Genomic DNA, 14460 nt, shown 5'->3' with positions numbered 1-14460 from the left:
GATTGATACTGTTTATTTTCTTTCTAAGTTTGTCTGTATTTAGTTCATTTCTAAGTAACGCTATTTTCTGGATTTTATATTTAATATTTTACCTATTTGTTAAAACTCTAATTTGAAAATTTTGAATATGTTTGCTTATGTGATTGAACTGTTGCGCGCACTTCGAGCTTTCGGAGTGTCTCCGGATGCCCCCTTCGGGGGCGGGCGGGGTTAAGCTTGTTATTAGTAGTCGTAAATCCAAAAAATTGGGTCCGCTGTTCAACGACGGTTATAAAATAAAATAAAATAAAATAAAATAAAATAAAATAAAATAAAATAAAATAAAATTCGCGCATGCGCAATGGTAATTTCCCCTCAGAAACAACTTGACAATACTATATTTCGTTCACCAGGAGTATAGGCACTTGACTCCACCTTCATCACGAGGTATCCGACTATACTATTTCACTATTTTTGGGAGAAGGATGTGAACAATCTTGAACAAGGTTGCTATTTGGCGATCGTATGGCAAAAATACTTATTTGCAATCTTTATGCGAATTTTTTTAACATTGAATATTTCATAAATTTGATGATATTTCTCTCTTTTGAGTAAATAGTTTGTCTTTTTTGAGAAATTTTGCTGGGAAAGCAGAAGTTTTAAATTTAAAATATATTTCATTAGCTAGAGTAATGAAAGGCATAATAGCAGATGTGACTGAAAAATTAAGTGACTGAAAAAATTCAGTGTTGCGTTTAGCGCGTTTTAAGGTTTGTCTAAATTTTAAGAACGGAGATGTTTCTGTCCTCCCTGTCGCGCAGAAATGAACTCTGCGTCTGAGGAGGAAGAGCCAAGTTATCAACTCTTGACTACTAAGATGTAGGTGCTTCTTTAATTTGAATTCAGATGACCGCATTTTGTGTGCGTCATTCATTTGTTGAGCGGATACTTTGTGCAAGACGATTTTGATAATTTTTCATTACTTTTTTTTCTTTTCTCTCCTAAGGCACCTAACTTTTTAAAAAAAAATCAGTGTAGGGTGTACCGAGCAGTGGCCTTTGGCCTTAAGAAAATCATTGTTGGGTACACCGGGCAAATGTATGCCTACGGGATTAGACTGTGAGTGAAGAACAAAAGTATGCCGTACCCTTAGGATAAAATGATCCAAACACTCAGTTGAAAGCATGTTCATAAAAGGAGTTCCTAGTTCACACTGAACTTCTCTGGGAAACCAGTTGTACAAAAAGTATTAAGTGAGGCATCCGTCCCCCATACAGATCCTACATCATTTACTGGGATGGCCTCTAAGTATTTTGACGGCATACAAGGGCAGTGATCAAGTATTTCTTTCTATTTGGCATGGTGGGCAAAGGGCCAATTGCATCAGCGTTCAGTTTTGAAAATATTTCCTGTATAACCGGTGCAATTTTTAAAGGAGCCTTTTTCATCATTTTATCATTACCTGTTTTATTATCTACAAATTTAGATACCTTATTTACGTCACACAGGAGCTGCTCAATGGGCCATTGACGACGGTCTGGAAGCATCCTTGAGGATAATTCGAAGACTCGCAAATTTGATGGGGATGGCTCCCCTACTTTGGTAACCGGATGACCTGCCTACGAAATCGAGAACTTTACGGAAGAACAGTTTAACGAGGACCGATACCGTGCAACCTCCGTCCCTACGCAGGATGATCAAAGTGGTCACCCACCCGCTTACTGACCGTAGCCAGTGATACTTGATTTCGGTATCCTACTGTGAACCACGTATTTACGATCAGTCCACTGAGGAGCCTACAAGTTTAAAATTTGATAACTATCGGTGTATTAGCTATTGAGAAGAATACGATATCACAACTAAAAATGATGAGTAGATAAGATGCGTTAAATGTTAAGGTGCATGCACTCGCTTCATGTTAATATACCTACCCCAAAAATGGGAGTAAGTTTTTTATTAAACGTAGGATTAAATTGAAACATTAGATTTTGTTTATTAGATTCTTTTTACTTATTTTTCATGAAATTATAATAATTTATTCATGATTTACTTTATGAAATTTATTGTTTTCCTAATTTTAACTTCTCTTTTCTTTTACTGAATTGGATGGAAAACTGAGCTCGTCATTACATTATGGAGAGAGTTTTACAGACAACACTTGTAAAAAAAAATTTTTTTATCTTTTTGTTTTTACATTTTAAATATTTTTTCCTAAAGTAAATTATTCTTCAAAAATATTTAATTATACATTTCGCTACGATAGTCATATTAATTAAAAGTGCATACATGAAATAGTAATCCATAATAATAAAATGAAGAGTTTTTGCGCGTTGTCCCTCTATAATTTAACTCCACGGCCGTTTATTTTATTGTTCTTAAATTAAGGCAGGGTCTGGAAGGGTCAACGCAAGTTCACGATCCTTAAATTTGCTCGAAATTTTCAATTAGATCGTTTGAGGGAGCTATTAAAAGTGGAATTTTCTCATCGGTTAAGCGATAGCCATTGTTTTTTATTAAACTGTAGACTATTCCACTTTATTTAAATATTTTAAAGATCACATCAGTGTTGTTTGTTATCTTATAGCCCTATTTAATCAAAATTAAAAGAGTTTACCGCATGTACTTTTTTATTTTTAGTTGTTGTGTCAGATAATTTCCTTGATTACATTTACAGTAGCAGCCTGGGCTAAGTATTTCAAAAGTTATCTCAAAATTCGTTTTAATTTGTTTTTTGAAAATTCTTTCAAAATATGTATCAGAGAGTCAGAGGCTGTGCTACATCATTGAGTGGAATAAACCAATCCACTGTCTTAATTTTGTGATAGTGAATAATAACTAGCCATTTGCACTATTCCTGTTAGACGATGCCTATTTCCATCCTACTGGAAATGCATTCCTATTGGTTGCTATCCAGCGAATTGATCATTGATGGATTATCAGTGGGCAAATAAGTGAAGTCAGCTTAGACATCTCTATAAAATTGAACTATTTAAAATATGTGATAATCAAAATGAAAAAAAATGTGTTTGTATTAAATGGTAATATTAACGAAAAGGTGGCACTAATTTGTTTGGAAAAAAGAAAAAATTAAATCTCCGTACTATTATTCACACTAATAGGGCTCATTAAATTAAGGTAATAGTTGCATATTTAAATACAATTGTAAGCTATGTACAAAAGCAAAATTAATAAAGTAACTTATTCGTCTAGAGGAACTTTAAAAAATTACCACTCTAATATTGATTCCAATATTGCGTAGTTATATTGGTATCAATATTGAAATGGTAACAAGTAAAAGCACTTCTCTTTTATTTCTTCTTATTGTGTCACACATTTTGTTTTCTTTTATTTTCATGTGTAATTGCAGTTGATTATTTTTTCAAATTCTGGTAATCGTTTAATTCGTTGCAATTAATATATTAACAAAATTTGCTTACATGAAATTGTAATAATTGAAATAAATTCTAGAAATAACTGAATGAATTGTAAAAAGATTAAAATTGGTTTATAATAATTAAATAGTTTATAAACAAAATGATTTTTGTGTTTTTTCTTTCTCTTTTTTCTCGAAAATATCATTTTATATAAAAAAAATAATGAAAGAGCGTATATAATAGGATATTTTAATATAGTTACAGGATTCCTCTTGAAGTTGTAGGATTCCTATAGGAGTTATAAGATTCCTCCTGGTATATATTTTTTAAATGTATGAGTGCTCTCGAAATTAATTAAATTTCAAAGTAAATTGCTGTGATTATCTGAAGTATTCACAAAAGTTTGATTCTGTTTTTAAAGTTAGTTTGAAAGATCATGAACACCATATGCTTCTAAAAAACATTTATTGATCATATATAAATTTCTGATAATTTAGAAATACAACATTTTTTGACAATATATATACATCATACTTCACCAGACATTAAAGCAGGTTAACCTGAAAAATATTTGAGTTATTATAATTTTAATAGTTATAAAAAAAATAAAGCTGTGATAAAACTACAGTTTACATATTAATTCCATTATTAAGCCTTTTTTAGCACAAAAAAAATTATATTATATTACATTACATTANTTTTAGAAAAAAACATAGGTGAATGCAAAACATATAGAGTATATTGAAAACCATGTGCTTTCTTATTCTTATTACTTTACTGTTTTCAAAACAGTTTTAGGGGAAAATATATATATATATTTATTTCTCTTACACGGAGACCAAAAAAAGCCACATTACAGCTCCCTGAATGGCAACGCTAGAAAATCGACCAATGATTGCCCCTAAAAATGTCACATGTGAAATCTAGCTGAGGTGGTTCAACATATAGCTCTTCTAAAAACGGAAACTGATATAACCGGAGAGAGCATCCTCACCAAATGTGATCACTTCCTAAATTCATACTATCAGCTGCGGCAATCTCATACTATTAAGCTAGGAAGAAGTGAGTAGTCGTTGTCGATAGATCTCTATTTTAGTATTTTGTCGAAAATGCTTTTTTTTCACGAATTTATATATTACGAATTTATTTTTCCATTTTTGATTTATGTCATGAATTTTTTTTTTAATTATTGTTATTAGTTATTAATTATTAATATAAAAATGAATCTCAGTCGTGCGGTTACGCTTTTGAAGTACAATCGAAAGAAGAGGGGCTCATAGATTGGAAGAGAGCATTGATAACAGCTATGAAAGACGTAGTGGTGAAAGAATGCGCAGACGACGTGCTGCTATTCAAGATTTAACTGTTGATGTTGTCGAACACAACCGAAATTTGTAGTTTTTGTGCTGCTCACTTCTGGGCGGAAGAAGAAAATTCCTCTGGGAAATATAACAAATGCTGAGATGATGGAAAAATCTATAGCCAAAATTTTAACCTTTTCAAAGAGATATAAGTTTTAGAAATTTTATACTATAGCGCATTTCTAATAGGTTTAATGAATTTACATTTATTTGGCATTTGGAATTTACATTACATTGAATTTACATTTACAATCATTTACATTTATTTACATTTATTTACATTTATTTGAATTTATTTATTTATTTACATGTCATTTATTTGAAATCAAATTTATTTCAATGACTTAGCATTTACTAAAAAGATGTAATTTTTTAAAAAAAAATTTGTTAGATGGATTTGAATGATTGTTTTGAATTCTTAGAATTTTGTGCATTTGCAATGTACCTAAGTTAGTAGCGAGCGAAGTGAACTTGGTTTACGAAGCAAACCATATAAAATTGCGTAGCAATTTTCGGGGATTGGCGAGCGCTAGCGAGCAGGGGGCGCAGCCCACTAGTATTATCTATCTATATAAAATGAATGTCAGTCTGTGTGTCCTTAATAGACTCCTAAACCATCGAACCGAAAGTTATGAAATTTGGCAAGCACGAGGAAGTTCACAGTTGACAATAGAACACTACGACAAATCGTTCTAATAGGATGAGAGAAAAACGAAATGGAATTTTCTGATTGGTTAAGCGTTAGATTTTGGTTTATATTTAACGATTAATTTTCACATATTTTAAAGATACATCATTGATAATTGCTAGCTTATAGCTCTATTTGATCAAAAAATAGTTTATTGCACGTATTTAAATATTTAATTATTTTACATTTGCTATGTCAGATGAATTTAATGAACATTACGTGGTAGCACGCGTGGTTTATGTCAACAAATTTAAACTTTGTCTGATACTACGTGTTTTTATTTTATTTATATTAATTCTTTTAAACCTGTTTCTAAAGAATTACTTATTTGAAACCAACGATAATTGAATAGAAACAAAATATTTATGCAATCAAAATCAAAAATTAATTTGAAAGTGGTATTAAATCGTTTAGGACAAATATAAGAAATTGGAGCCAATGAGGCTTAATTACGCCAACCATGATTAATTAATTAAGGTAATATATGCATATTGAAATAAAATAATAAGCAATATACTAGAAAGCAAAATAAAAAGAGTAAAGGTATTTATTTGTCTAGATCTAGAAGAACCGTAAGAAATCGTCATATTATCATTGACGACAATGATGTTTAATTAATATATATTGATTGTAATATATATTGATTGAAATAAAATAAAGTAACTTCTGAACTAAAAAGCAAAAATAAGTAGAAAAGATACTTATTCGCGTTTTGGGTAACCGTTAAAAAATCTGCATATTATTATTGACACTAATGCTAAATTAATATTGATAATGAGTATTAATTGACATAAAGTAAAATAAGCTATGTGGAAAAAAGCCTAGCTCATGGAAGAAAGATTAATTGGAAATTCGCTTAAGAAAAGTGCAGAAAATCGCCATTCACAGATGTCACTTAATTCATATGTATCACTGACGGTAATATGTACTACTGGTATAATGGGAATTGGCGAATTGGTTTTGATAACATTTCAACAACGGGTTTTCCGTAGTTTCAGAAAATATTTTTTCCAGTGGTAGCCAAGATAGCGTATTAATATTTTAAAGAATCATAACTAAAAGAAATTTTTTCCACCACTACTTATAAATATTTTAACAGTAAGTTAGAGGTCAGATAGAGAAATGGCCATGCTCCAAAATCTTTATGAAGTTCCAGTATATATATTTTTTTAAAACTTTGGTTTTAGTTGGCTGATACTGACAAATATGTATAAACTCAAATGTTGAAGGGTTATGCAATAAGTACCAAATATATTTAGGTATAAAATATTGCATTGATATATTTGGTGATAATATATTTGATTCGCTTAATTTAGGTAATATATACATATTAGGAGGCTTCGCCCCCTGCTCGCTTTGCATTGGATACATTCTTAACGTCTAGCTTTAGTATACTTTTTTGAACACTGAAGTTTCGAAAACTTTTCACTGTAGAAAATTCTAAACCTGTGCATTNATATTATATTATATTATATTATATTATATTATATTATATTATATTATATTATATTATATTATATTATATTATATTATATTATATTATATTATATTATATTATATTATATTATATTATATTATATTATATTATATTATATTATATTATATTATATTATATTATATTATATTATATTATATTATATTATATTATATTATATTATATTATATTATATTATATTATATTATATTATATTATATTATATTATATTATATTATATTATATTATATTATATTATATTATATTATATTATATTATATTATATTATATTATATTATATTATATTATATTATATTATATTATATTATATTATATTATATTATATTATATTATATTATATTATATTATATTATATTATATTATATTATATTATATTATATTATATTATATTATATTATATTATATTATATTATATTATATTATATTATATTATATTATATTATATTATATTATATTATATTATATTATATTATATTATATTATATTATATTATATTATATTATATTATATTATATTATATTATATTATATTATATTATATTATATTATATTATATTATATTATATTATATTATATTATATTATATTATATTATATTATATTATATTATATTATATTATATTATATTATATTATATTATATTATATTATATTATATTATATTATATTATATTATATTATATTATATTATATTATATTATATTATATTATATTATATTATATTATATTATATTATATTATATTATATTATATTATATTATATTATATTATATTATATTATATTATATTATATTATATTATATTATATTATATTATATTATATTATATTATATTATATTATATTATATTATATTATATTATATTATATTATATTATATTATATTATATTATATTATATTATATTATATTATATTATATTATATTATATTATATTATATTATATTATATTATATTATATTATATTATATTATATTATATTATATTATATTATATTATATTATATTATATTATATTATATTATATTATATTATATTATATTATATTATATTATATTATATTATATTATATTATATTATATTATATTATATTATATTATATTATATTATATTATATTATATTATATTATATTATATTATATTATATTATATTATATTATATTATATTATATTATATTATATTATATTATATTATATTATATTATATTATATTATATTATATTATATTATATTATATTATATTATATTATATTATATTATATTATATTATATTATATTATATTATATTATATTATATTATATTATATTATATTATATTATATTATATTATATTATATTATATTATATTATATTATATTATATTATATTATATTATATTATATTATATTATATTATATTATATTATATTATATTATATTATATTATATTATATTATATTATATTATATTATATTATATTATATTATATTATATTATATTATATTATATTATATTATATTATATTATATTATATTATATTATATTATATTATATTATATTATATTATATTATATTATATTATATTATATTATATTATATTATATTATATTATATTATATTATATTATATTATATTATATTATATTATATTATATTATATTATATTATATTATATTATATTATATTATATTATATTATATTATATTATATTATATTATATTATATTATATTATATTATATTATATTATATTATATTATATTATATTATATTATATTATATTATATTATATTATATTATATTATATTATATTATATTATATTATATTATATTATATTATATTATATTATATTATATTATATTATATTATATTATATTATATTATATTATATTATATTATATTATATTATATTATATTATATTATATTATATTATATTATATTATATTATATTATATTATATTATATTATATTATATTATATTATATTATATTATATTATATTATATTATATTATATTATATTATATTATATTATATTATATTATATTATATTATATTATATTATATTATATTATATTATATTATATTATATTATATTATATTATATTATATTATATTATATTATATTATATTATATTATATTATATTATATTATATTATATTATATTATATTATATTATATTATATTATATTATATTATATTATATTATATTATATTATATTATATTATATTATATTATATTATATTATATTATATTATATTATATTATATTATATTATATTATATTATATTATATTATATTATATTATATTATATTATATTATATTATATTATATTATATTATATTATATTATATTATATTATATTATATTATATTATATTATATTATATTATATTATATTATATTATATTATATTATATTATATTATATTATATTATATTATATTATATTATATTATATTATATTATATTATATTATATTATATTATATTATATTATATTATATTATATTATATTATATTATATTATATTATATTATATTATATTATATTATATTATATTATATTATATTATATTATATTATATTATATTATATTATATTATATTATATTATATTATATTATATTATATTATATTATATTATATTATATTATATTATATTATATTATATTATATTATATTATATTATATTATATTATATTATATTATATTATATTATATTATATTATATTATATTATATTATATTATATTATATTATATTATATTATATTATATTATATTATATTATATTATATTATATTATATTATATTATATTATATTATATTATATTATATTACATTATACTACATTGCATTGCATTGCATTGCATAACATTACATTACATTATATTATATTATATTATATTATGTTATATTATATTATATTACAATCGTATTATATTGCAATTATATCATATTTCAATCACATATGTATTTAAAAATAAAGATTTCATACAATGCTTTCATTTTTTAGAATAGTTGTCATACATTTTTTCGATCAACAACTAATATTATGTGTATTGAAGTAGAATTATAATCTTGGTAATAAATTAATAACTGTTTTTACAAAAGCATGGATTCCAAGCTAATACATTGCTAAGTGTTTGACTTTTTATTAACACTACTCGTATTAATAATGAAATTTTTAAAAAAAACTGAACTATAATAAAACTATGAAGCAAAAATACATTTACCTAGCTGAAGAGTTTAATTTGTCCGAATTCTTCTTTCCCACTGACGACCTCCTTGGCTTCCTGTTCCTCCATTTTGGGCCCTAGCATTAGCATTAGCACTTCCTCCGCTTTCACTACCTCCTGTGAAATATTGCCTTTGAAATCCTCCTCCGCCTCTGTTACCTCCTGTAAAATATTGGTTACCATATCCCTCTTGGCCTCCTGCTCCTCCATTTTGGGCCCTAGCATTAGCATTAGCACTTCCTCCGCTTTCACTACCTCCTGTATAATATCGCCTTTGAACTACTCTACGTCTGTTACCTCCTGTAACATATTGGTTACCATATCCCTCTTGTCCTCCTGCTGCCCCATTTCCAACCTGAGCACCATCATATCTTCTGTTATAAATTACTGTTCCTCCATTTTCGGCCCTAGCATAAGCAGTCCCACTTGCTCCACCACCCCTACTTCCTGCATAATGGTTTTGACCTTCATCTCCTCCGTAATTTTTTTCTGCTCCTCCGTAATTTTTTTCCGCTTCTCCGTTTCCTCCTCCTGCTCCTCCGTAATTTTTTTCCGCTCCTCCATCTTTTGCTCCTGCTCCTCCATTTTCTCCTCCTGCTTCTTCATCTTTTCCTCCATTTCCTCCATCTAATCCTCCAGGTGTTTCATCGTCTCCTCCATCTTCTCCTCCATTTCCTTTCCCTATTCCGTTAACTGAAATGAAAAGCAAATGCAGGTTAACTTAATACACAGAAAGAGAGGGTACGCGCATCCTAAAGATTAAAAATTACGTATTGATCATTTAATTTAGATGAGTAAAAGAACTGCCAGAATTACGCAATAAGTCATTAGGAATAATGCCAGCTACAGCAAATAAAGGTTCAGAAACAAAATAAAAGTGAATTATTCATAATGTCCATTTATTAAACAAAAGGTAAAGAAAGATGTTGTGTGAATGACCATTCATATAAATTACTATTTTTGGACCATTGATCAATTTTAAAAATTATCTCCTTTACAAAATGCGTAATATTAGATGGTTGGTATGATGGTTAATACTCAGAAACTTTATTAAATCTCAACTGCTTATCTTCTCAACCATAACTCATACGTAGTTTTAAATTTTAGTATGTTACTGTATGTTGGTTTCATTTTCCATTTTTAATGCATAAAACTCCAGTAGGCGAATGGAATGCATATACACATACTGTACGCGAAGAAATAGATTGACTAACCTAAATAACTTTTAATCTAATTTTGAGATCTTCGCGTTCTTGAACTCAATCCTGTTGGTTCGAGAGGCTGAATTCTATTTCGCTAAACAATTAGAATTTACGATAGTTTATGTAACGGAATCAATAACAAAAACTTACTTTCTCGGAAAATGCATACCTTTTTTTTCCGACGGATACGGATCTCTCACCCCCAAAATATTGGAGGTAGCCGCAAATTGGTCGCATCAGTTTGACACAGAAGAATTTTCTAAAATTTGGACACTTCTATGTTAATTTTGAAGCAGTTGTTTACTTCGAAAATATCGTGTACTTAGAATTTGATTTCTCTGGAACTATTTCGCCAATTTTTTTTAAAACTCGTATTTTGCCATGGAGAATAGCATTCTTCAAAATAATGTAAAAATTGTTATACCATCAAATTGGAAATTTTTTCGACTGCTGTTAAAAGAAATAATAAAATATAATAAATATTTACTAAATTTTAATTTTGTCATGGAATTATCTTTAGATAAAGGATTTTTATAATTGTATGCAAAGATATTTTATTTTGCTTAAAAATTTCTTGAGTTAACGAAATACGCAAAATTCAAAATTAATATTAAGGATTGCAAACTTTGAACTAACCTTCTGACTACTATTGGAATCATATTTTCCAGATTTCGGCTACCCTCTATTTTTTGGGGGTGAGAGTTCTGAATCTGTCTTAAAAAAAGTATGTTAATTCAGAAAAAGTACTCTTTTTACATCTGATTTTTATAGTTTAAAGCATCGCCTGCACAAATTAACGTGTTTGAGATCACCCTCTCAAAACATATGGATAGACATATTTAAGTCCCCTCCCACAAACCATTAAGATTGAGTTTTAGTACGTGAAGGTCCAATCTTTAGATTAGAAGTTAATCAGAGTGGAGCATTTATGTTTTATTGTTTTTTTTTTTTTTTGCACACTCGCCCTGTTAGATAAAAAGTATTTCATAGGTCCATCTAAAGAAACAAAATTATACATGAATTTATCAATTAATTGGAACTTTTTGAAAAACAAATTAATTCTGTTTTAAATTGAGTAGCTAAGAGTTTTTTTCGGATCTGGATCTTATGTTACAAAATAAGGTAGTATCTCAAATTGTATTATTAGAGTCATGGTTACGGTTTTTAGTCAAAATTAAAATTTATATAATTATAGGACAGTGTTTCATATTAAGCTGAAAAGTATTATGAAGTTTTGACATTTCAGTCCTTGAAGTCATATTTAAAAAAACCACTGACTTGAAACTAAATTATAATTCTAGCAAATATGAATAAAACATAAATTAAATTAAAGAAATTAATCCTATTCATTGTTTTGTTTAGGACCCTTATAGCTAAGAAAACAAACAAGTGAACAAAAAAAAAATTCAAACTACTATAACTTCAAAAATATAAATTATTTAACAGTACAGTACTTTCAAAATTTCAATATAAAATTATTCTTTCCCTCAAAAGTCCGGAGATATGAAACAGCAAGTCATAGGATAACCAATGTCACTTTTTAGTTTATATTTACAAAATAATAAACCAAATTAATAATTCATCTAAATTATAAATTATGTAATAATCAAATAATGTAAATATAATATTTAATATTTCATCAAAATATATTTTTACGAAATTTAGGGTTTTTCTAAATTTAAACTGGCAAATCAGGTAGACACCTGAGGCAGCTTGAATATATTCATTTAAGAACTTATAGATATTAAAAAATCACTTACAGCCTCCGAACAGATTTTTCAAACCATCTAAAACAAAAAAAGTTATTTTACAAATAATTAAAATAATTCAGGAATCCTATATTTAAAAGAAAATTTGCTGACTAAGCTATTATAACTACATTTGTATATTTTTTTTTACAAATCACAGCAATGTTTGAGAAAGTATGGTTATACTTCAACAGTTTCATCAGTGTTCCATAAAAAACATTAATATAATTTAAAGTTTCCGTATTATAGTACTTTACAGCATTATTAACAAACTAATCTAAACTAAGACTTATCGATTGCAATCACAAAATATTACTAAAATTACCAAATAAAAAGTTAGTATTTACACAAATTTACATTAGCATTTCCTAGTAGGTATGCAAATATATTTAAGTTTTAAGGTCTTGCTAAGATTTAGCTCTTATTTATAGGATCAACAACTACTTTTATGTAATCCATACCGAATACTAATACTTGAAATTGTACAACTAGTTAAATTACTCTCCTGTGATGAGACTTTCAGCTAAATTAGCTGAAAAAAGACCATTAAATTAGTTAATATTTTTACAATAAAAGAACTTTCAAAAGTTTGCATTCAGAAAAGAAATCGAAATACTTGTGATTTTGCTTTCGATTTAAAATTATGGTAAGTTTCTTAATTATAAGCTGAGGTGGAAATGGTTAGTCAAAATTTCATTAGATTCTGAATATAGCCTGTTGAATCCAGCCTAATTTTCTAAACATGTAAATTGAATATAGCATAATTAAAACAATGACTATTAAATGCAGTTATAAAATATATACTAACACTTGGAATCAATAATTTTTTTACTTTTCATTTTTGCTTTTCATTATAGTTTAGCCTTTCTCATCATGTTATGTTATGACTCGAAATTTGTTGATAATGTGAACTCATTGACTCAAACATAGAACAAATACGAAGCAAAAATTAGACTTTTATTAGACTTGTGAAAGCTACTTACCACCACCACCAAAACCTTCTAGTCCTAAATCGAAAAATGATAATAATATAACAAAATAATAAATCTGAATATAGTTGTTCCTTAGTTTAACACATTTATGCATATTTTATTATTAAGCTCCAGATGAAAGTTGAAATTTATTTATGACGTCAATGCATACTTTTACGTTATCCATTTGGAATACAAAATTAATTGTTATTATGCAAATACTTACCTTTGCTTAATATTTGTAGCGTGTTTTTTGAAACATAAAAGAAACTTGGTAAACAAAAATATAGAAAAATCCCCAGTTTATTTAACTTCGTTTAAAAAAATTGAAAATTCATTTAATAAAATTTCATTAAAATGCTTAAATTTTTGATTTTGATGCATATAAGACAATTAGAAAAGTAGTTTATTTTAAACGCAATGAAAATAAGAAATC

At 24.1% G+C, this 14460-nt stretch overlaps 1 protein-coding gene across 23 annotated transcripts in view; it reads right to left on the bottom strand.

Moving 5' to 3' along the window:
• Positions 1-3801: 3801 nt before the first annotated feature.
• Positions 3802-14460, bottom strand: part of LOC107453710 (uncharacterized) — a 57268-nt gene continuing 46609 nt past the window's right edge. For all 23 annotated transcript variants that reach the window (XM_071183041.1, XM_071183052.1, XM_071183051.1 and 20 more), the window contains 4 exons: positions 14037-14060; positions 13066-13092; positions 10101-10796; positions 3802-3913 (listed from right to left, as the gene is read on the bottom strand). In XM_071183041.1, coding sequence (XP_071039142.1) covers positions 10114-10796; positions 13066-13092; positions 14037-14060 — 734 coding nt within the window. In that variant the 3' untranslated portion in view covers positions 3802-3913; positions 10101-10113. The remainder of the gene's footprint in view (positions 3914-10100; positions 10797-13065; positions 13093-14036; positions 14061-14460) is intronic.

Source organism: Parasteatoda tepidariorum, chromosome 7, assembly GCF_043381705.1.
Source record: "Parasteatoda tepidariorum isolate YZ-2023 chromosome 7, CAS_Ptep_4.0, whole genome shotgun sequence".
NCBI classification, from domain to species: Eukaryota; Metazoa; Arthropoda; class Arachnida; order Araneae; family Theridiidae; genus Parasteatoda; species Parasteatoda tepidariorum.
Note: the sequence above shows the minus strand (reverse complement) of the source record. Positions and strands in the feature narration are given on the sequence as shown.